Genomic DNA, 23,501 nt, shown 5'->3' on the forward strand with positions numbered 1-23,501 from the left:
AGAATTGTGGTCAGGTAGCAGAGGTTTGACCCAAGAGCACCACATGCACCAATGAGTGGGCTGATGGTGGGGGGCGTAAAATTCAGTGGGAAGTGGGGGGGGGGGGGGCATTCCTGACCCCGTCCCGCCCCCGCTGCAATTTTATGCAGGGCAGCAACGAGAGACATCCTGCCCGCCCCAGGACAATCAAGGCTCTTAACTGGCCAATTAACTGCCATTTAAGGGCCTCCTCCCGCTGCCGTGGGTATTTTACCCTCGGCAGGCAACAGCAAAGGCCTCAAGAACACCGTTAGGTAAAAGCCGGTGGCCTTCTTGCAGGTTGGGGGGCCCTCCTGATCAGGCACCCTGTGTCCCACAAAGAGCCACCCCCGAAGCCCCAACCACCCCCATTGCACAAAACTCCCCCCCCCACCCCTCCCACTGACACCACTTGCCTCGCTGGGGCCCGGCCAATTGTCTCCGGCGAGGCCCCAGAAACTTAACTTTGTTCCAGAGCTGTCTTTCACCTTGCTTACGATGGTTGGGTGTAGTCCCAGCCGTGGCCACCGCTCTCAGTGGCACTGCTGGGACTAAGAGCGGCCGGTCCACTGATTGGCCGGCAGCTCCATGAGATGGGACTTCTGCCTCAAGGAGTTGGAAATACCGCCCAAGACCAATTGAGGGCCTGAGGATCGAAAAATCCTGACATGGCTCCCCAGGCCTGGCAGAGGCAGGTTCGACCCCGACTTTTCGGCTGGCCTCCCGCCCAGGTAAAATTCCAGCCGATGTATGCTTTCATATGTGTGAATGCCAGGAGCCTGACACCACGGCCCTGTCAGCAGCAGGATTAAATTCAGTGACCTGGCCAAAGCTGCATAGGTAAGAAGCTTATGCACAGCTTTCTTACAATCTGCACAGCCCTGTACCACCTCACATCTCATCTCGCTCCTCTAATCATAGCATCAGACCTTAATGCATCTCATTGTTACATTCACACACTCTACACTTGCTACCGGCCTCAGAGTTGCTGCCCACTCTTCCCAAAACCTGCTGCTTCTTTCTCTCACTTTGCACACTATGCTAAGCTGCCACAAATATCTTCAGATTCCTTTAACAGATCACACACTAACACACACTCAATCTTCTTTCAGTACCAGATGGCAGACAATAAGAGGGAGCTCTCCAGTCCAGAGAAGGCCCACTATCAAACCACGAGCTTCACTGCAATAGAGGAGGTGGCAACCGAGGGCAGAGGGAGAGTACAGAATATGGCAGCTGTTGAGACTGGAGGAAGCATCCTATTGGCTGCTTGGCCATCTTCCTCATGCTCCTGTGTTACACCCATTTGAAGTCAACAGATGAGGAAATTGGTCGCATTGTATAATAGGCTGCCATTCGTTACAAGCTTATTTCCTATTACTACGTTTGACCAATTTCACCCCCTTTATGTGTGCTTGGCTTGTTTTCCTTTTTCCCCTACCATCTTCCTATCACCTTTATTTCTTTCTGTTATATCCTATTTTAAATTAAATTTTACTTGTTTTCATAATAATATCATCTATTCTTCCCAGTTGAATCTATTGTTCATTCTTCAAACTTTAGTGAATTTACTTACCTGTGAGGGTCGATTTTGAATTGAAAACTGTTGGCAGAGTGCCTGTGATTTCCCGATTATGGGCAGCCAATTGGCAAACTCTCCTGGTGACAGCATGAGCTCAGAAAATGGCCTCCCTGTGTCAATTATGTGTGTGGGAGCAGAGAACAATTTGAAAAATAGCTACTTGATTGGATAAAAACTGGCATTTATTTCCACGAGAATTATCCAGAAGTTGACATAAAGGCATCATATATTTAAAAACTACCCTCTACTGTCACATGATGCTTTGAAAAGTGGCTTAATAAGGAACAGCCTCTAGCAGCCATGACAATACTATAATACACACTTCAACATAGAGAGATGGTGCAAAGTGCCCAGAGCAATCAGTCAATAGAGGTACAGGTATTCCTGAGTAAAGTCAAAGAATGCATGTAGTTAATTTGAATTCAGAATTAGGTTTCTTGGTCTTAGTTCTTTTCTGCCACCCTGAACTAATCTCAGGCTGGAATATTTGGCACCCAAGCACGCACCCTGGCAACTTGATTAAAGTGCAGGATTCATTGTGACCATGTCGGAAGGTACACCCTTCCAAACTCTTTGTTTAAGAGAATAGGGAGAAAGTTAGAGCTTTAAAAAAAGTACTCTGGGTCTAAAACCTGATGGGGATCTTCCTGATTTCCTACCATAACGTTAGCACGAAATCTGCGGGCCCCCCGGAGAAATAGTATAAATGGCTGTTCCGCTGGTCTCCTGTAGCAGGAGATCGGGAGAAGCCTTGCAGAATTCCCAAGTCCTTGTTATTTTTAAAAACGCCCACATGGTGTTGTCTATAAATCAAGCTCAGTCAAATTACACAGAAGTTAGTACTTACCCAGGTAATTTCTGCTTTTTGTCATCTCAGTGACATTAATTCGTGTAGCTCCTTCAGGAATTTCGAGAATCTTGTGATACCCTACTGACATGATGGTTTGCTTGAAGATTCCAGATATTACTTTACATGTGGTGTTGTCACCACCGCAAACACCACATTTGTCCATAACTTTGTTAGAGCCCAGTATCTCATCACAACCAACTTTCTGTGAAGACAGAAGTGAAGTGAAACATTAACATCGGTTCATATTGTTTTACATAATTTCATGGTGATAAATAGAGATGATAGAGGACATTTGGTGTGTCTATTTTATTCCTTCATAAGAATCCTACAATTCTCCACCACATTATCTACCTATCCCTTGAGTGAATCCAGAGTTTTAGCCTCCATTCTCTCAATCCAGAGACCATAGCAGGTATAAATCATTCTTTGTAAGAAGTGCTTCCTAGCACGGTCCAGAACTTGCCGTTTACCAGTTTCTACCTAAGTCCCTTTGTCTTGCAGGTGAGGTTTAACTTGAAATAGTCCTCACTTAGTATCTTACATTTCTCCACGAGGTCCCCTGATGACTCTTTTTATCACCGCTTTCATATTTCCCTTGTGCCTTGGTGTTCAGAAGTAAGTGCTGTGCTCAAGTATAGTCGGATCAATTTTGGGATACAACATCCTCTGCCTTATCTGTGCCTGTGTCAGGGTGCCACATATTGGTAAAGGTGCCATTCCAGGCATTCTAAGCCCCTGCCTGAAACAGGAGTTTTCCCCCTTGCACCTGTAGGAGCTGAACTGTTGGAGGTGCCACTTATCAGATGAGTCATTAAAGTGAGGCCCCTACAGTGGATGTAAAGGATCCCATGGCAATACAGAGAAGAACAGTGTTGTTCTCCCCGGTGCCCTGGCCAATATTTATCAATCAACATCACTAAAACAGATTGTTTGGTCATTATCACACTGCTGTGTGCAAATTGGCTGCCATGTTTTCTACACTACAACAGTGATTACACTTTAGAAGTACTTAATTGGCTATGAAGCACTTTAGGACATCATGATGTTGTGAAAGTTGCTATATAAATGCAAATCTTTTCATATAGACAGTGCATATGTGGGGAGCACTGTGATTGATTTGCCAAGCACAGGAGATCAGGAGCAGGAAGAGTAGGATGAGGCAAAAGACGGAGGGTGGTTTCCTAAGCAGCTGCACAGGCAGTGGACCCAGATCTGCTGGGCCTGCTTTCAAAGGATAATTACTTTCATATCATGATAGACAGCTACAGTCCTTGGATGAAGTGTCTAGGTGCTTCTACAACATGGTGATAAATAGGAGGAGTCCACATCCTGTATATGTGAGGTCTTGCTTCATAGATTTGAAAGCATGCCGACAGCATTGGAGTAGATAGCAATTCCAGGGTCAATAATGACCTTGTTCTTAATAGTCTGAGTGTTAATGAGACAACTAACACTGCGGGTCTTCATCAGCACTGTCAGCTCAAGGGACAGGCTTATAGAGGAGTTCACTCAAACTACCATAGAAATAATGACTCTTACTCTTTGCCATATGAGCTCAGCCACTCTCAGATGAACTCGGCAGAGTGACACAGAGGCAGGGAGAAGGGGAGGGTTGGAACAGACAGTGGATGTTCAGATTGTGTAACCCAGGTCATTCCACTTCCACAGAAGCCGCTTTGATTCCACAGGAACCTGAAATCATGCCACTTTTGCTGCAGCAATGAAAAGCTGCAGTCTGAGGTTAATCCATCTAGTGTGTTGCTCACAGAGATTGGGAGTAAATGTGGGACTAACAGCCTGACCCGAAAAATCAGCTGCCATCAGTTAGCCCTGCTTTTGGGATACCACGTCAGAGGAAGAATTAGATTAGTTAGCTGTTTGCAAATGACACCCAGTGTTCGGAAGGGGAAACATTTGTTAGACACTGACAAGATGGTAACATCGTCACAATAAATGGGATGGCAATAGTGGATAAAACTGTGTAAATTCCATTTCTTGTTCGAGGGAACCAAAGGTTTTGAAGGTGGTACAATAGGTGTGGCAGGCTGTACTGATGGTGTTCGTCCAGATTTCTATGGAATCTTTTATTGCAATGGAAAGTCAAAGTGGAGGGACTGTCTGATGCTATTATGAAGAATGACAGGCAAAGTGTATATAATATTTAACTGTCAAGTGAGTCTATCTCCCATAGGGCCCCTGATGTCATTAATGGGATGAAATCTTACAACTTACTTTCCAGTGTTTGCTTCTGGCGTGGTGATACAGGCCTCTTAAGAAATTCAGAAAGGAAGTTCAGAGGCAACGCTATGGGAGCAGAGACCCAGTGTTGCGAGTCTCCATCCCAATTTCTGTTGTACTGTGCCTCCTGTATAGATTCTCCTGAAGCAGCAGGGGCCAGGAAATGAAGTCCTTTAGTCATCCCCACATTCACTTATCCTTGTTCTTCTTGTGCAATTTCAGGAAGGCCAAATACATATTGAGCAATAACAGAGTCTTGACTACAATTAAGACCTTGTAATTCCCTGCTAAATAAACCGCGTTCAAACTTGTGCTGAACATCTGAATCTGCATTCTTTTAACAATAATCAAGATAATTCTTCACCACATATGCAACTTCATACACACAAGGGAGGTGCGTGAGTTGGGAGTGTATGCTATTGGCAGTAAAAAAAAAAGTCATGTAGAAATCATTTACAATATAAAATCCTCATACAATGTACCAAGACAAACATTTTACTTCCCATTTCTACTGTGCCAGGTGCCTCACAGCATTAAGGTCATTTTACTAAGTTAAAAGATTACCTTCTACCAGCCTGTAACTGGTAAGCAAACTACACACAGGACTTGTTATTAAACTTAAGGTATTGTACAAACCATTTATTCAGTGGATGACAGCTCTACTGCTGCTCCATTGTTCAGTATCCAAACTGTGATTTATTGGCGCACATTGTGTTTTCGCAGAGTTTAGAAGTTCCTCCTGCAGAGAATGTTCAGTTAAATGGTGCCATGTCATTTTTCATATTAGCTTTACAGAAGGAGTGTTCAACTTGCAGCGCAAGGGTCAGGTGACCCCGAGCCCTGGCAATCTGACCCAGAAATCCCTGGCAACTCAGTTATTTGTATTTATACTTCTTACTTGCTGGCTCGTTCTGTTTGAATTTTATGGCCCTGAATGTTTAAAAAATGCTGTCGTCTCATTAGGGAATAAATACTAAATTTAGTTGTGGCGCTCTCAGTCATCGGGTCAAGCCCCTCTTGATAGACTTGAGCATATCACCCTAGACTGATGCTGAGGGACGCTGAGACTGCACTGTTGGAAGTGCTGGCTTTCAGTTGAGATATTAAATGGAAGTCTGTCATTAATGCTCAGGTGGACATAAAAGATCTGTGGCATGTTCCAAAGAAGAGCATGGGAGTACATTTATCCTTCAACAGATATCACTGAAAACAGACGAACGGGCTGTTATCTATTTCTGTTTGTGGGACCTTGCTGTGTGCAAATTAATAGCACATTTCCCTAGATTTGCAACAGTGACTACACTTGGAAAGTACTTCATTAGCTGTGAAAGTGCTCTGGGGATGTCCTGAGGCTGTGAACGGCACTATATAAACACAAGTCCTTTCTTTCTTTGTTAGCAACTTTTGACAAATATGCAAATGAATGGGATCATTAATTTAAACTTTAGACTTGGCACCAAAGCTCTGTAGTACTCCACTATGAGCTCACAACGACAAAGGTTTCTCTGTACTACCTCCTCTTTAATACTGATTTTGGCGAGTTAAAACTGGCACCGTTCGTGCTAAGTGCCGAAGTACGAGGGCCAGAATTGCACAGACAAGAGAAGTGGTTAGTGGAGCTTTGCTTGCTGGCCCCTGTTCTGACTGCTTGGTTCGATATGGAATGGTACAGTGCAGCTGGAACAGCTGTTGTGTTGAGAGTTTTGCACTGAAACACATTGTTATTGTACACAATTGGAGAGACAGGAAAGCAGCTGTTAATGCTGATAACACATGTGTAGGCTCAAACGTCTCCTCTTTATTAGGAGTGATTTTTAGAACGCTCATAACTACCAAAACCTAGAATAAAGCAAAGCAGGGAAAAGTAGAATTAAGGGTAAGGAAATAGGTACTGATAAGCACATTAGTCTGGAATTAATCTCTGCTGTTTTAACAGGTGTTAACTCATTTATTTTAAACAGGTTAACACCTCATTTTAAGACAGCCGTGAGGAATTTCAGATGAACATGCTTGACTACACCCTTGGTGTAATTTAGAGCCATAGTTCTTTCTCTTGTGACCAATATTGTTTATAAATGCAGTGTGGTAATTTTTTTTTTACAGAAATTGAGGTTTCCCCAGATTATTTCTGCTTTGTATCATCTCAGTGACCTTAACTCTTGTAACTTTGACATTTGAGCAAGTTTGTTTGAAGGTTCACTGAATGACTATGAATGTGGAGTTAACAGCAGAAAATGCTGGAAAAACTCAGCAAGTCAGGCAGCATCTGTGGAGAGAGAAACAGGAGTTAACAGGCTGGATTTTCCTGCGGGCTTTGTGACCGTGACGTCGGTCCCAATGGGGGTCCCAAGCTTCCACCTTTCGGGAGCGACACCGGCAGACAAAGATTTCTGGAGGCAGCCTCCTCATTTGCCACCTCCGCGCTCAGCGTCCTATTAAGGATGGTGTGCCGGCTCCCGTGCTGCTGGCCCAATCAGAAGACCGGCAGCTTTAGAGCCTTGGCAGTGCCCCCGGGATAGGTGGGTACTGCTGACGCAGGTCGGGAACTGCGAGGGCACTTCAACATGGAGGCACCCTCGGAGGCGAAACATTAAAGTGAAATTTCAGAGGAGCTGAGCCAGTAGGCCCCTTGGAGCGGAGGGGAACCCCCTCTGGCGCAAGACTTCGGGCTGCAAGAGTGGCCAACAGCTCTCTCTTTGGGGTATAGAGTCCCCGGCTTCAATGGTCCCCCAGCCTGCTGCATGGAGACTGCCTCTGCACATAGATGTGGGGGGGGCTGCACCATAACTGACAAAATGTCGGTGCTACCACAAAATAATTGGGGCTTAAGTATGTAAATTGGCTGCCCATCACCGTTCAGTGCGCAGGCGGTCCATTTCTCCTGGCACCCCCATGCCCCCCTCTGTCCCAAAGCCTGCCACCAAGGGACCAGGAAAATTCAGCCCATTTCAGGTCAATAACATTTCATCAAAATTGGGAAAGGTTAGAAAAATAATAGGTTTTAAGCAAATAAAAAGGGCGGAAGAGTGGAAAAGACCAAAAGGGAAGATCTATAATGGGTCAGACGCCAGGAGAGATTAAATGACGAAAGGTTTGGTAGTGCAAGGTCAAAGGGAGTGGTAGTGGGACAAGTAAAGAAAGAAAAGATGTATCTGGAGCAGGTGTGAACGGTAGAAGGAATCGATTGCAGATTGGGTGACCGCTTTGTGGAATGTCTCCGTTCAGTCTGCAAGCATGACCCCGAGCTCCCGATCGCCTGCCATTTTGATTCTCCACTGTGCTCTCACGCTGACCTCTCTGTCTTTGGCCTTCAATGAAGCTCAATGTAAGCTTGAGAAACAGCACCTCATTCTTCAATTCGGCATTTTACAGCCTTCCGACCTCAACATTAAGTTAAACAATTTCAAACCGTAACCTCTGTCCCCATTTTGTTTTCTTTATCATTGCAGGTTTTGGTTTTATTGTCTTGTTTTTCTCTTTCTTTGCTTTCAGACGGCAGCAGTTCATCATTCTGCCAGTCATACCTCCTCTAAACACAACTTTTGTTTCTTTACTTGTCCCATTACCACTTCCTCCTTGCACCACCAATCCTTTTGTCATTTAATTTCTCCTGTCTTCCACCCTATCACAGACCTTCCCTTTGCTCTTCTTCTCATTCTCCCCCCTTTCACTTGCTTAAAACCTATTACATTTCTAACTTTTCCCAGTTCTGATGAAACGTCATCGACCTGAAACGTGAACTCTGTTTCTCTCTCCACAGATGCTGAGTTGATGACCTGCTGAATATTTACAACATTTTCTTTTTTTATTTCAGATTTCCAGCATCTGCATTAATTTGTATGAATGCAGTGTTGTCATGTTGCAGTGTTTTCCAGGTTGTTATAGAGCCCGTCAGCTAACTGAAGACTATTACAAAGTATTTACAACACAGAAACAAGCCATAATGGCCCAACAGGTCCATGCTGGTTCTTAATTGTAAATAATTGTGCTTAATTGTATGCAGATCGTGGGCATTAACTGGACATTCACTCGAGCCCCTGTAAATAGACACGACTATGGTTATTGGGTTAGGAGGTGTATGCTTATAATGTGTCACTCTGTAAATAAATTTAAAAGTGTGTAAAGATTGGCTCCAGTTCTATCCTTCACCAACTAGCTTTCTGGAATAGAACACCAGTGTTTATGCTCCACACGAGCCTCTTCCCAACCTTCTTCATCTAACCTCATCAATGCATCCTTATATTCCTTTCTCCTTCATGTGTTTCTCTAACTTCCATTTAAATATATCAGTAGACTATTTCCACTGGAGCAGAGAAGCCTAATTGGTGATTTAATTCAGCTTTCTAAAACTATGGAATGATTTGACAAAGCGACAAGGGAAGGACCATTTCATCTGGTTGCGAAGTCAGTGATGAGGGGTCATCAATTTAAAATTGTCACTCAGAGAGTGAGGAGAGAGTTTAGAAGAAATGTCTTTATGCAGACAGCTGTTCAAACATGATATGCCCCGAGGAGTGGTTGAGGCAGTGGTCATTGCATGTTTACAAAAAATTATATAAATATTTGAAACTGAGGGAAACACAAAGCTATGGGGACAGAGTACTGCAGTGGAATTAATTTTGCTTTGCTCTGGCAAAGAGCAGGCAGAGACATGATGGGCTGAATGGCTACTGTCTGAGCTATAAAGCTGTGTGGTTTACAAAAGGACACACAGACATGTTTGCACAGTCAGACACACACAGGGCTAGATTTTATGCGGGAGGTGGGGCTCCTGGCACTGGGCTGAAAAGACGGAGCGGAACCTCGCCTCTGCATTTTTTCTGACCCCCCGGAGTGATCCTCTGGTCTTTTGGGGTCGAAGTTTAAGAGGCGGGACCCCCTCTGATTGGGATGGCAGCTCTTAGGGTGCGGACTGCCGTCTTGGCCACTGCTGAGAACATGCCTCCCTGGTCCCGCCGCCGGCTGAAGCGGGCTTGAAAACATGAAACACACGCACTCACAGACAAACACACACACAATCACACACACAGACAAACACACACACTCACTTTTTCCAGTAGCAGTAATTGGACAACAAGGGATTATGAATCATGTCTGAATTTCCTTGGTTGCACCAAGTTGAACTCAAAACAGGAATCAGACTAGACGGGTTCTGAATGGTTTTGTATCACACTATTTGCTGGTCATTGAGGTTCAGGGGAAGTGATTCTTCTTCATTTTAATATTTTCACAGCATACACATACAGTTTCATATCAAACTAGCATCACTCACTCATCACCTAACTCCTGTGTGTGAGGACCCCAGATCGCTACTCATCCACCTACACTGCTGAATGAGTGAGGCCTCCAGACTGTCACTCACCCATCATATATACCTTGAGTGACTGAAGGCTCCAGCCTTCACTCACTGCAGCACCAGATGACGGGGAAGACCATTTAAATGGGGGAAAAAGCACCCTAAAGAGTACACAAAAGTTTTCACTGAAGGCCTTAGAGCGAGACAAAGGGCTGGATTTTAATTTGGTGGCGGGTTCCCAGTGACAGGCCGGAAAGCAGGGGTCAACCCCGCCTCGGTCACTTGTTGGACCCCCGGCCTCATTCAATGGCAGGCAGGCAATTAACTATCCGCATTTCGGGGCTGCCGTCCACTTTAAGAATGGCCTCCCGCCTCCAAGAGCTGCAGGCCAGTCAGAGGGCCAGAAGCTTCTCAGTCTCAGCGACGTCACTGGGAACGATGGCCACTGCTGGTACTGTGGAGGTGGCGATTCCTGCTGGAGGGCCCCTCTGAGGCCACAGAGTGGCTGAGTAGGAGGGCCCTCCAGGACGCTGCCAGGTGTCACCTGGCAGTGTCTCCACGTGGCAGTGGGACCCTCCGGAGTTGGCTAAATGCAGAGGTAGGAGGCAGGCTTTAAGTGGCCCTCAATGGGCCACTTAAGTGGCTCAATTGGCCTCCCAGCTGACTTCCTGCCTGCCACGGTGCCCGTTGTGGACAAAATGGCATAGGGGCAGGACAAGTGGATGGCCCTACTAGAGAAGGGGCTACACTCGACCTCCTCTTAGGAAATAAAGCTGGGCAGGTGGTTGATGTGTAAGTGGGGGAGCACTTTGGGACCAGTGACCATAACTCTATTAACTTCAATAGTTATGGAAAAGGATAGGACTGGTCCTCAAGTTGAAGTCCTGAATTGGGGGAAGGCTAATTTCGATGGCATCAGACAGGAACTCTCAAAAGTTGATTGGGAGAGGCTGTTTACAGGTAAAGGGACGTCTGGCAAATGGGAGGCTTTTAAAAGTGAGATAGGAAGAGTTCAAGGTCGACATGGTCCTGTTAGATTGAAGGGCAAGACTGGCAAGTTTAGGGAACCTTGGTTGATGAGGGATATTGAGGGTCTGGTCAGGACAAAGAAGGAGGCATATGTCAGGTATAGGCAGCTGGGATCGAGCAAGGAGTATAAGGGACATAGGAGTACACTTAAGAAGGAAATTAGGAGGGTGAAAAGGGGCTATGAGATTTCCCTGGCAGAGAAGTTAAAGGAAAATCCTAAAAGATTCTAAAAGTAGTTTAAGAGTAAAAGGGTAGCTAGGGAGAGAGTAGGTCCCCTTAAGGATCAGTGTGGTAATCTATGGAGCCATGGGAAATGGGTGAGGTCTTAAATGAATACTTCTCATCTGTATTTACCATGGCGAAGGTCATGGAAGCTAGTGCGTTCAAGGGAGGGAACAGCGATATCCTGGAGCATATTAAAATTACAAAGGAGGAGGTATTGGAGGTTTTGAAGCGCATTAAGGTGGATAAATCCCCAGGGTCTGACCAGGTGTATCCTAGGATGCTACGGGAAGCAAGGGAGGAGATTACTGGGGCCCTGGCAGAGTTTTTGTATCATCATTAGCCACAGGTGATGTACTGGAAGACTGGAGGATAGCTAATGTTGTGCCTTTATTTAAGAAGGGCAGCAGGGATAAGCCAGGGAACTATAGGCCGGTGAGCCTGACATCAGTGGTGGCAAAACTATTGGAAGGGATTCTGAGAGACAGGATTTATATGCATCTGGAAAGGCATGGTCTGATTAGGGATGGTCAGCATGGCTTTGTGCGTGGGAAATCATGTCTCACGAATTTGATTGAGTTTTTTGAGGAGGTGACCAAGAGGATTGACGAGGGCAGGGCGGTGGACGTTGTCTACATGGACTTTAGCAAGGCCTTTGACAAGGTCTCGCATGGTAGGCTGGTCCGGAAGGTTCAAACACATGGGATCCAGCGTGAGCTAGCCAATTGGATGCAAAATTGCCTTGGTGATAGGAGGCAGAGGGTGGTAGTGGAGGGCTATTTTTCAGATTGGAGGCCGGTGACCAGTGGTGTGTCACAGGGATTGGTGCTGGGCCCTCTGTTGTTTGTCACATATATTAATGACTTGGATGAGAATGTAGGGGGCGTGATTAGTAAGTTTGCAGATGACACCAAAATTGGTGGTATAGTGGACAGTGAAGAGGTTGTCTAAGGTTACAACAGGATATAGATCAACTGGGAAAGTGGGCAAGGGATTGGCAAATTGAATTTAATGCAGACAAGTGCGAAGTGATGCATTTTGGGAAGTTAAACCAGGGCAGGACATATACAGTGAATGGCAGGGCCCTGGGGAGTGTTCTTGAGCAGAGAGACCTTGGGGTGCAAGTACATAGTTCCCTGAAAGTAGCAACACAGGTAGGCAGGGTGGTGAGGAAGGTGTATGGCATGCTTGCCTTCATCGGCCGAGGCATTGAGCACAAGAGTTGGGACGTCATGTTACAGTTGTACATAACGTTGGTTAGGCCGCATTTGGAGTACTGTGTGCCGTTCTGGTCGCCGCACTGCAGGAAAGATGTGATTAAGCTAGAGAGGGTGCAGAAAAGATTCACAAGGATGTTGCCTGGTTTGGAGGGCTTGAGTTATAAAGAGAGATTGGATAGGCTGGGTCTGTTTTCCTTGGAGCGAAGGAGGCCGAGAGGGGACATGATAGAGGTATATAAAATTATGAGAGGCATAGATAGTGTAAATAGCCAGAGTCTGTTTCCCATGGTAGGGGTGACTAAAACTAGAGGGCATAGATTTAAGGTGAGAGGGAGGAGGTTTAAAGGGGATCAAAGGGGTAAATGTTTCACACAAAGAATAGTCGGTATCTGGAATGAGCTGCCTGAGGAGGTGGTGGAGGCATGAACAGTAGCAACATTTAAGAGGCATCTGGATAGGTACTTGATTGAGCAAGGCATAGAGGGATATGGAATTAATGCAGGCTGGTGGGATTAGTATAGATAGGCATTATGGTCGGCATGGATGTGGTGAGCCGAAGGGCCTGTTTCTATGCTGTACGACTCTTTGACTCTAAGTGCCGAACACCACCTCATGCAATTTTGTCTGCCCCCGCTGCCTGTCATCACAGGCTCCTTAAAACGCCCCAAGGCATTCAAAACATGAGTGTTTGTGGCCTTTCTGGAGCAAAAAGTAGCTACTATTAAACACTTCCATCAGTGAATTAAGGGGCTTGACATCACTACCCCAAAGATGGGTATAGCGTTATCCCTCTGCTGACAATCCTTAGGTCTGGTGGTATCAATGCCAGTGTACAAGGAAAGTGGGTAGCCTCCCCACAATGGGACAGCATAAGGGCAGCCAGTGGCTCCTGGTTGGGTCATGGGAGGAAACTGGAGTTCAGGTTGGGGATGTGATCCTGGGCATCTCCACCTAATTTTCCTGAAATTTTCCACCTGACTTAGGGAAGATTCAGTCACCATCTATTCTTTTATTAAAAGGAAAAAGAAATGCCAGAATGAAACAGATAATTTATCGGGGTAAGACTTCATATATTTGTGAATTATTTCATGGTGAACGACCCTTGAGGTCATTTGGAAATTGTTGATTTTGTGAACAAGAAGCTGCTGGAGTGTTTTCCTAGTACGGTCACAACTTCCTAACTCAATGTTCTTACGTTTAACTTTAGTACCAGAGAAATTTCAAAGTAAAGAGATATTTCAGAATAGGATATACTTCCCTTTGAAACGTCCTATACTTGTCAAAAGAATGCTGCAAAACAATTTGAATGCTGTCACATGACAAGGTTTTTTTTTGACAGGGATTCGGAAGGTCAGCCAGCTTTATGAAAATAGGATGTGGAACCAGGTGCAGAATTTATGGGTGATGTCAAGTATTAATCACAGTTCTTAGGAACTGGAAACCCAAACAAAATCGACTGGAGTTTGAACTGCAGCAATTTTAAAAAAGCTCCATTTCCCAGATATCCTGGAACTTTAAAGTCCACACCTACAGGCCACAAAATAATGTGTTTACCATCTTTAAAAAGTCATAATGTCAAGGCTGATTTAAATCCATCTAATGATCTGCATCTCCAACCAGCACACATTCATATTGGATCAAATGTAACAAACTGTACCTACCTTTCCCCATAAAAGCTTCCAACAGAGATCCTTATTTCCTTTATTAGTACCCATCCTTGATGTAATGTTGAAGGATATTTTTGCACATATGATTCAGCAGTGACGTCTTTACAGATTGTTCCCTCACCTTCTAAACCTGTGCCTTGCTGAACTGGGAAAGAAGATTTGCTTGGTAGATTGCTGAATGTAGTAAGCTGCAAAATTTCCCGTTATTTGGAGACTTTGCACAAAGTCTCATTACACTGTTTAGGTCCTGAGATTCCTCAGAATCCCAGCTTCCTCTCACCTTAAAGTCTGTTGAAGTTGAGGGCCTTAATTTTGGTCAGCCATGTGTAAATTGGTCCCATGCCAATGTTCATCATGCTTTTCACCTGTTCACTCTTTCAGTGCTGCTTGCCTGTTTTAAAACAGGCCCCGCTGGGTTTTCATGCTCTTGATTTTTTAATGGTTTTATTCTTAAAAGTACGAATGATAGTTGCTTTAGTGTCTAAAGTTCTGTTTTCTCTCCTGTTCACATGGCAGTTTGTACTGCAAGACTCCTTTTGCAGACTTCTTTTCCCACACCAGAATCCACAGTGTTCAGCATGGGAGTTGTATCGGGCCTTCCAAAGACGATGATAGATTTGGAGATGGAAGGGGAATTTGTACAGAGAGAACATAGGCAGCTGAGCTTGTAACTCGGGCATCAGATGTCCTTTGAACTTCATTCTAGGAGGCAAGCTAAGCACTTGCAATAGAGGATTCCTGGAGACACTTACTTTCTCTGTCATCGATGCTCTGTAAAGGTCACTGCTAGGGAACCAAGGCTACCCACAGGAGCCATGGCTAATGATGCCACTGAGAATCTCCAAACCCAAGGTGAAATGCAGGTATAATGAAGATCACACCTCATTAACGGACATTGCACCCACACTTGAAAGGTCCCAGGCAATTCCTGTGCAGTTGCCACGGTTCCTTGATGACACGCAGGCTTCTCAATCCAATTTTCCACAGTCTGTTACATAGCATGTAGAGAGCTCAGGTTCTCAAAGGACTGAATGAATAAGTGCTTCATTTGTTTATTGCCCTCATTCTTAGATTGGCCCCCTAAGATAAGAATCTGTGACCCTGCAGCACAGGAATATCAGGTCCTTGCCCTCCTTTCAGGTTGTCCTTTCTTGGCTGCTGCCATCTTCTCTTTTGTTCTGTACATTTCATCAAGTTCTTTCTCCTCACCCACTCGCTCTGATTCCCTTGAGATAAACATATCTGTGCTGGCACATTCATGCTCAGAAATGCATGATGAATGCTTGTGAAGTGTTTCAGCTTCCTGCTTGTTTATCGTAGCAAGCACATCATCTTAGGAGTCTCCGACACAAAGCGAAAGGAGTATGTGGCATGACTGTAAAATGTGCTTGAAATGATTCTGCACACCATCCCTGTACTGTAACACTGAGTGCCATGCTGCTTTTGGGAAGACGTGCCTGTGTGTTAGTGAATAAGTGAGTTTGAAGGGGTGCAGGCACAAGAAATGGTTAGTGAGGAAGGTTGATGAGCTCTAGCAAGCTGCCAAATTCTCCCTGGCACATACTCTCTATTGCCTCGAGGTTGCCACAAACAATCAGGGGACACAAGCTTAGGCAAATAAGGGAGGATGCGCAAACAGTTTGAATTACAGTCCCCGTCACTTACATGGGTGCATTGCTGTTAATACACTTTGCCTGCTGTATCAAGTGGACTGTAAAATGAGTGGAGCTTCCTAAACATTAACCTGACATTCAAAATGCCTTCAAATCACTGTCAACAAAGTAAACCAGTGTTATACTCCAGAAAGCCATTTGGTGAAGGACAGAACTGGAGCCAATCTTGACCCACTTTTATATTTACTTACAGGGTTATGCATTACAAGGATGCAGCTTCTAACCCAACAACAACAGTTTCAGTCTGTGTCTATTTATAGGGGCACAAGTGAATCCCCAGTTAATGCCCATGTCCTGCATACAATTAAACACAATTAATATAAATTAACAACCAGCATGTATACTGGTTCACAAACTTTATTTAAGCCACACCTGTTAAATATTTCTTTAAAAAAGTTACTTTTGACAAGTGTGTCCTTAAAACACATGAATTCTGAAACCAGTGCAGGGGTGGTTCATCAACTTCCCCATCCTTTCCTGGGCTGGAATTTTGATGCCATTCAGTTTACAGCTATTCACGTTATCTCTATTAAGACATTATATTCAGATAGACCATACTGTTGTGCTACACTGCACTGGCTCATCTTCGGCAGCTCATCCATCTTATTTAGGAGGTCAATATTTGGGATTAGGACCATCATTAGCCATATTCGTTGCTGCAGTCAGAGCTTTTAATTCAAAATGTAACCTGACAGTTACAACAGGGGAATAAGTGGCCAAGGCAACCGCACCTTAAAGAGATGCTAACAACTGACTGAACAGCTGAGTCTGCCCAAAATAGCTTGCGTGTTTAATCTAAGTGTTACCTTTGTCATTGATATCTATGGAAATGGCTAATGTCAGTTCTCCAGTATAAATGACTGGTCACAATAGCCATGGGCAGTATAAGTGCTGGGGACTGTACTTTACTGAGTGTCAAATGTGTGGAATGGGCTACCCAAAGAACAGGATATATATTTAAGGAAGTGGATGACGGAGAGGTTATCAGTTTTTGGGTCTGGTCAGATGGATTGCAGAAGCTTTTCTGAACGTGTACAATAGTTTGCAAGTTCTCCCTGTGTCTGCGTGGGTTTTCACCGGGTGCTCCGGTTTCCTCCCACCGCCAAAGGTGATAGGTAAATTGGCCATTGTAAATTGCCCCTAGTGTAGGTAGGTGGTAGGGAATATGGGATTAAATGTAGGGTTAGTATAAATGGGTGGTTGTTGGTCGGCACAGACTCGGTGGGCCGAAGGGCCTGTTTCAGTGCTGTATCTCTAAATAAAAAAAAATGTCCTACCTCCTCATGCCAATTAAGAATTCAGAGGTTGGCTGGCCCTCCATCAGACTGCATTGTTTCCCTGAAACTGTGCGCAGTAATCACATCCATAAATCTCTCACATCTTCTATCTCCATAACAACTTGGGATGGGGACAAATATGGCCCTGCCAGTGTCTTCCACATCCCAAAAACAATTTTTAAAAGAAGACAAAACATACTTTTTCAGCGTCTGGAAGAACAGTGAGTGTTGAACTTGCATCCCAACAGCCCACTGGTATTTTGAATTATTGGTGCAACATGCAACAGTTCTGTGTGGCATTTTTAAGCGCCAACTACAGAGTTCAAGCAAAGAGTTGCTAACCCTCCAGAATATTCCTGAGGCTCCAGAATTAAATGTTAATCACTGTGGCAAGAAAGCCGGGGACAAAAATCAGGCAGGCATTAAAAATGTATTTGAATACTCCTGTTTATTGGATACAAAAATATTGGAGATGATTAAAAACTAACAGTCAGCAAGCATCTAGCCGGGTAACAAAGAAACTTTCGGATTAGCATGGGAAGATGGTGCACTGCAAGGCTGGCCAAAGTCGGGTGACTGATGGCGGGAGTGTGCGTGGATGGGGCTGTTGGAGGCGGGAGGTCATGTGCTGAAACCGCCAGGAATATGTTGAACTAGAGTTGGCAACGCTGGTTCAAGCTGAAGCATAACGGAGATAGAAGATGTGACAGGTTCCCATGTTCTGTTGGTGATCCTGCATCATGTTAAAGGCACAGTTATTGTGGTAGGCACACTATGGGCATACACTTAATTTGATTTGTCAAACTACGGATAACCATAACTCAGCACTCTTTGCCAGGCCTGTGAATTGCTTCCTTCCCTGATCCCATTATATATGGATGTGGAAGACTGCATTCAATGTATCTGCCACCTTCTCTCATCTGTGCATGGAGGCACAGAGAAGGGTTGCCCTGCGACTCCAAATATGCAACTCTCCCAACAGAGGGGACAAATTGTCATCATTAAAGGTGGCAGTTCTTCCTGGATGTCCTTGCTGGCCTTCCACAGCTACTCTTCAATGCAGCCAAAGGAATTAACTATGTTAAAATGTAGCAAAGGCCCTTTTAGAGCTGCTTCTCTCATGATTCCCTGATCTGCTTCAACAACAAGAACTTGTAATTATATAGTGCCTTTAACATAGTAAGACGTCCCAAGGTGCTTCACAGGAGTGTTATCTGACCAAATTTGAGGCTTCCAGTCATGGCATTCCCCGAGCTCATTAAAATGCATCGGGAGTACATTTTTTAGCCTGCAGCACCTACAGGAATGGTGGGGAGAGCTGGGAAGGCTGGTCCCCAGATCTTCCACTCTTACCTGGAGGTTCAGCTGAGGGAGCTGAGGGGCTGCAGTAAGGTGAGCTCTCCTAAGGACAGGAGGAAGAGGACAGCTTCTTCACCAAGCAGGTGTGGATGAAGTGACTCAGGAAGAGAGCAGCAGCAGTGCGGTCTCTCTAACCTGGAGACCGTGGATCACGAGGATTCAGAACCTCAAGAGGGTACGACAGGTAAGTGGCATAACACTGTCAGGTACCAAACCCCACACTCTGACATGCCCAGCATTCTCCTGTACAGCAAAGCTCAGGGCTATATACCTTGTAGCTCCACTCATTTCTCTCTCTGCATGCACCTCACATCCACATCTGAGCTGCCTACACTCACTCACCCTCAGTCTAGTGCCCTCTCACACCCATGCTTCCCAGTCACCACACACAAGTGTTATCCTTCACGCATCTGAACACAAGCCATTCCTAGCACCTCCCTGCTTTCTCTCTTTGTAGGAGAGACCTGGCAAGAGTCAGAGGCATATGTTTGTGGAAGGCGGGGGTTGTGGGGGGGGGGGGGGTTGGTGGGGGGTGTGGTGGGCCTCCAGTAACAGGCACCTTGACAGAAACTGGAAAGGCGATCTTGCACCATGTGGGTACAGATTGCAGCAGCAGCCTGACCCTCCTGAAGCTCTGGTGCTCGCACATTTTTGGATAGCTAGTCCCCATTGCCTTTAGATAATCTGTTGGGATCTCACTTCCTTCCACCTGCATGTCGGTGTCCATTCCCTCTGTGGAGGGGCATGTAGCTGTGGAGATGGCAGCTGGTATTGCTGCTGGTGTTGTTCCAGCTGCAGCTGGAGCATGTTGCAGTGGGACGCCTCAGGCCCTAGATCCTCAGCAGAGGGGGACCTCAGAGGTGCTGAAGTTGCTCCTGTGCTACTTTGCAGGCTGGCAGCAGGGAAGTGTAGCTGGTGGTGGGCGAAGAGCTGTTCAGCTGAAGTGCCTTCCAGGCAATTGGCACTCAAATGCCAAGCAGTGACAGTACACTTAACAGAAGGAGTGCTTTGCAAGGCAGCCTCTTAGCTTGGCCATGTCTGGAGTTTTTCAGTGCAACTTGTCAGTTTCACTGAAGCAGCCCCTCCCACTCTGCCCTCGCCTTCTCCTAACTGACGGATTGGAGACACAGCATGGGATTGTTCCGCAGTTAGGAAAGAGAGATTCCACCGGAAAAATCCCTCTTAACTGCTTCTTTTCTGATTTAAATTGCCTTCCGGCCTCTGGCGCGGGTCTTCCCAACTTCTCCACCAACCCTCCCCTGGGAAAAGTGGCCGGAGGCAGGAACACACTGGCAAACTCGCCCAATGCATTTATTTCAAATTTTCCCAGCAACCCTCGCCCCCCTCCAAATCTGTCTCCAAGGGCCTGGGAAAACTCTCCCCATGAGTTGAAATCCCACCATGCCAGTTCAGGAATTTAAATTCAATTAATTAATTAAAAATCGGGATTAAAACGCATTAAACTACTGGATTGCCATAAAACCCCATCTGGTTTACTAATATCTTTTAGGGAAGGAAATCTGCCAAATGTACCTGGTCTGGCCTATATGTGACTCCAGACCCACAGTAATGTGGTTGACTCTTAACTGACCTCAGTTGTATTCAAGAAGGTGGCTCAACACCACCTTCTCAAGGGCAATTAGAGATGGGAAATAAATGCAGGCCTTGCCAGTGACACCCACATCCTGTGAATGAATTAAGAATCCAATGATGCCATATCCCTCTTTAGCTGAATGAAGGATTATGGGGGCATTCAGCTTTCCATGTCTGCCAGGTTTGCTAAATTGGCTCCGTGATCTTTGAGGAGCTTCTGTGTCACATGTGAATTTGACATTTTTCTGTGATTGCCTTGTTCAGACTTTTGCAGCTGCAATATGTTTTTGGTTAGAACTTTATTTTCCTTCTCGCAAGATCTGCAGGATTTCTTCTGCCATTGCAAATCAGCCACTTCTTCTCCCCTATGTGCGACTTTCACAAAATAAATGATTGCACAAGTCTAGACCCATGTGTAAACGACTTACACCTGTTTCGGTTTGAGTCCAGCCCGCCACTGTTTGGAATGTGAGTGTTTGCAGAATTAGTGCAGAGTCTGGATGTATGTTAGCATCAGCTTGGAAAAAACAGACGGAGGCACAGTCTGCTGAGATTAACCAGAAGTCCATTTATTTTTCCAGAACTCTCTGAATCCTCTGAAATGTGACCACCCTTGCAACTTTAGCATCAATTAAAGTTATTTAAAAATTCCAATGGAAAACAATCATTTATGAATTAAAAGTCTCTTTTTTGAATGGTTTAACACCTCCAATAGAACACCAAAGACAGGAGTCTTATATCAGTGTGTTAAATATTCATCTGGTAACATGGCTGGCCGTTATTTATGGGCTTAAGTTTTATTACATAATGCAAAAGTCTATTTTTCACCACCCAACAAGGGAAAATACCCGAAGGCCTGATTTTGAGAGAAAACCTGAAATGGGGTTGAGCTGATGATGGCTGGTGGCTAATAGAGCAGGTTGCACCAAATTTTGTGACTAGACTATCCTCCTTTAATTTGAATAAGTTATTGCACATGAAAAGCATTCCTAGAGAGCTTGACCTGTACTGCACTTGGTATAAAATATAGCAAAGGCAGGAGCTTTTAGAGAGATGCAACTTGTGATTAAAGGAAAGGTTGTTTGTGATGGCTGAAAAGGTTTACTACATGCAACAATGCAACATAGGTAGCGCATATAATGTATAAAAATGTCCCAAGTGTTCACTGGTTAAGAGGGAGAGATGTGGACAACATTGCTGCCTTTGATCCTGGAGAGTCGGAGGTTTTGTTAACGCCAAAGGAGGGTGGTCTTATCACAGAAGATCACCCTCCTGTGAAAACTGAGGTATGCGCTGCAAAGATGGAAGTGGCTAACCAAGTGTAAGTGGTCACCTAGGTCCCTAGTTCACTAAAAACAGGTTGTCTAGTCATTATCACATTGCTATTTTTGGGAGCTTGCTGTGCACTAATTGGCTATCACATTTTCCTACATTGCAACAGTGACTACACTTCAAAAGTGCTTCATTGGCTGTAAAAGGGCTTTGAACTGTTCGATGGTTGTGAAAAGTGCTATATAAATGCAAGTCTTTCTTTTTTTTTCAGTGACTATACTTGAAAAGTATATCGGCTGGAAAGCACTTTGGGAAGTCCTGAGATCGTGAAATCCACTAACTAAACACAAGTTCTTTCTTCTTTGTAGTTGAGTACAAATAAGGAAGAAGTATGCTGGTATCAGGAGGATGGTGAAGCATTGCTCATTCACTTTTGCTCACATTTCTGTGCAGTGTTCATGAATACCTTACTGAAACCAGCAGCGCAATCTGCAACATTAGTAAGGCAAACTAATCAGATCTTGGCATGTAAATCCAGAGGGATGGAGCACAAATACCAGGAGCTGATAATGATCCTGTGCAGGGCAGTTATGACTGCACTGGGAGTACTGTGGGCATTTCTGGTCACTGCACTACAGTATGGTTATCCAGGTATTGGATGCGGCACAGTAAAAGAGTAACCAAAACGATAGCCACTGTAAGGCATCTGAGCTGTAAGGAGCGAAGAGATAGGATTGTTTACATGAGAGAAAAGGCTTCGGGGAGATGTTAGTCAAATATTCAAAACACTTAAGGAAATACATAAATTGGACCCCAATATTATTTTTGAGATTGTCATGAACTCTAGAACCAGAGACATGGGCTTTAGCTTAAGAGAAGGTGAGGCACAAACACTTTGGATTTAACTACTTTTTGATGAGGCAAATATTATGGAAACATTTAAAAGAGATTTAGATAGATATTTGAGGGAGCAGGAAATTGAGAGGTATTCATTTTAAGAATGGTAGAGAGCCCACAGAGCCTTTCTTAATCCTGTACTTTCCTATGTATCTATAATTTTTAATTAAACATGCTCAAGATGCATCCCAATAAATGGTTAATTTTAGAGGTAGCAGTTTCATTTTGAGTGAATAGTTTCAATAATTACAGTTCAATTCTTTCCCTTTACGCCTTTCAATGCTCTGCATTAACATCTACCTGCCATTCCTTAGCTCATCCACTTAGTCCATCCATTTCTCTTTGAGTGTTGTCAATTTCTGCTATAGTCAACAATCATTAGAAAATTTGAAAATTTTCTGTTTATTATCAGCGATTGCGAAGTCAGTTTTCAATCCAATGAAATTATGAACTTTGAACTTTGTGTGGCTTCGAGAAATCCAGGCTAATTATATCTGTTGGACACTCTTTGTGCATTAATTTAGTTCAAAAAATTCCAGCATGACCTGTTGCTTCTAAAATCTTACGATTTTGTAACAAAGCCTTAAATTAGAAGTATTCTGAAAGTCCCACTATCATTTATATGGAATGAGACGGGGTGTTACTAAAAGCCTGATTGTCCCTGAAAATGGGCGCAGGGATCATGATGTGTGATTAACCTCTGCCCGTTTGAAATGCAGGCAGCATGCCATCTTTATGCTGCCTGCTCACTATCATGACTTCTGCGTGCAGCCAGTGCTAACTGCACCATTCAGTGGCTACTTGCATCAGCTGAGAGCCCAAAACCATACATTCCTAACACTTCTTAAAGCTAGCCTGCACTGCTTAAAGGGGAGCTGTACTGTGGCTGGGAGTCGTGCAGGAAGTGAATCTGACCTGGGAAAGAGTAAGGGATGGCACATATGGGAGGGTGCTGACTCCAAGCTGTTCTGATACTGCACATGAGGCCTTAGTGAAGGAAGTGGAAAGGCAGAGAGATATCGTGTATCTGCAGGGGGTCAGGAGATCCTTGAGACACAAGGTCAAAAAGCAGTGGGATCAGATAGTTATGGTGGTCATTGGCAAGAGTCTAGCCTTGAGTACCTGGATGCAGTATCACAAGAAGTTCAATGACCTCACATGAGTAGTCAAGATCAGTGAATGCATCTTCCAATGTCATATCCTACCAATTGCACCACTATCCGGTGTCACTCCTCCATTCACCATAATCCCATCACTCACTTACCAATAATCAGGACTCATACCTAACATTCATATGCTCCATTGCAG

At 44.7% G+C, this 23,501-nt stretch overlaps 1 protein-coding gene across 3 annotated transcripts in view; it reads right to left on the minus strand.

The window, feature by feature from the left end:
• The window catches only part of LOC137376321 (thrombospondin type-1 domain-containing protein 4-like), a 448,955-nt gene that overhangs the window by 80,357 nt on the left and 345,097 nt on the right, over window positions 1–23,501 (minus strand). For all 3 annotated transcript variants that reach the window (XM_068044644.1, XM_068044634.1, XM_068044626.1), the window contains one exon: window positions 2,448–2,652. In XM_068044644.1, coding sequence (XP_067900745.1) covers window positions 2,448–2,652 — 205 coding nt within the window. The remainder of the gene's footprint in view (window positions 1–2,447; window positions 2,653–23,501) is intronic.

This window comes from Heterodontus francisci, chromosome 1 (genome assembly GCF_036365525.1).
Source record: "Heterodontus francisci isolate sHetFra1 chromosome 1, sHetFra1.hap1, whole genome shotgun sequence".
Lineage (NCBI taxonomy): Eukaryota > Metazoa > Chordata > Chondrichthyes > Heterodontiformes > Heterodontidae > Heterodontus > Heterodontus francisci.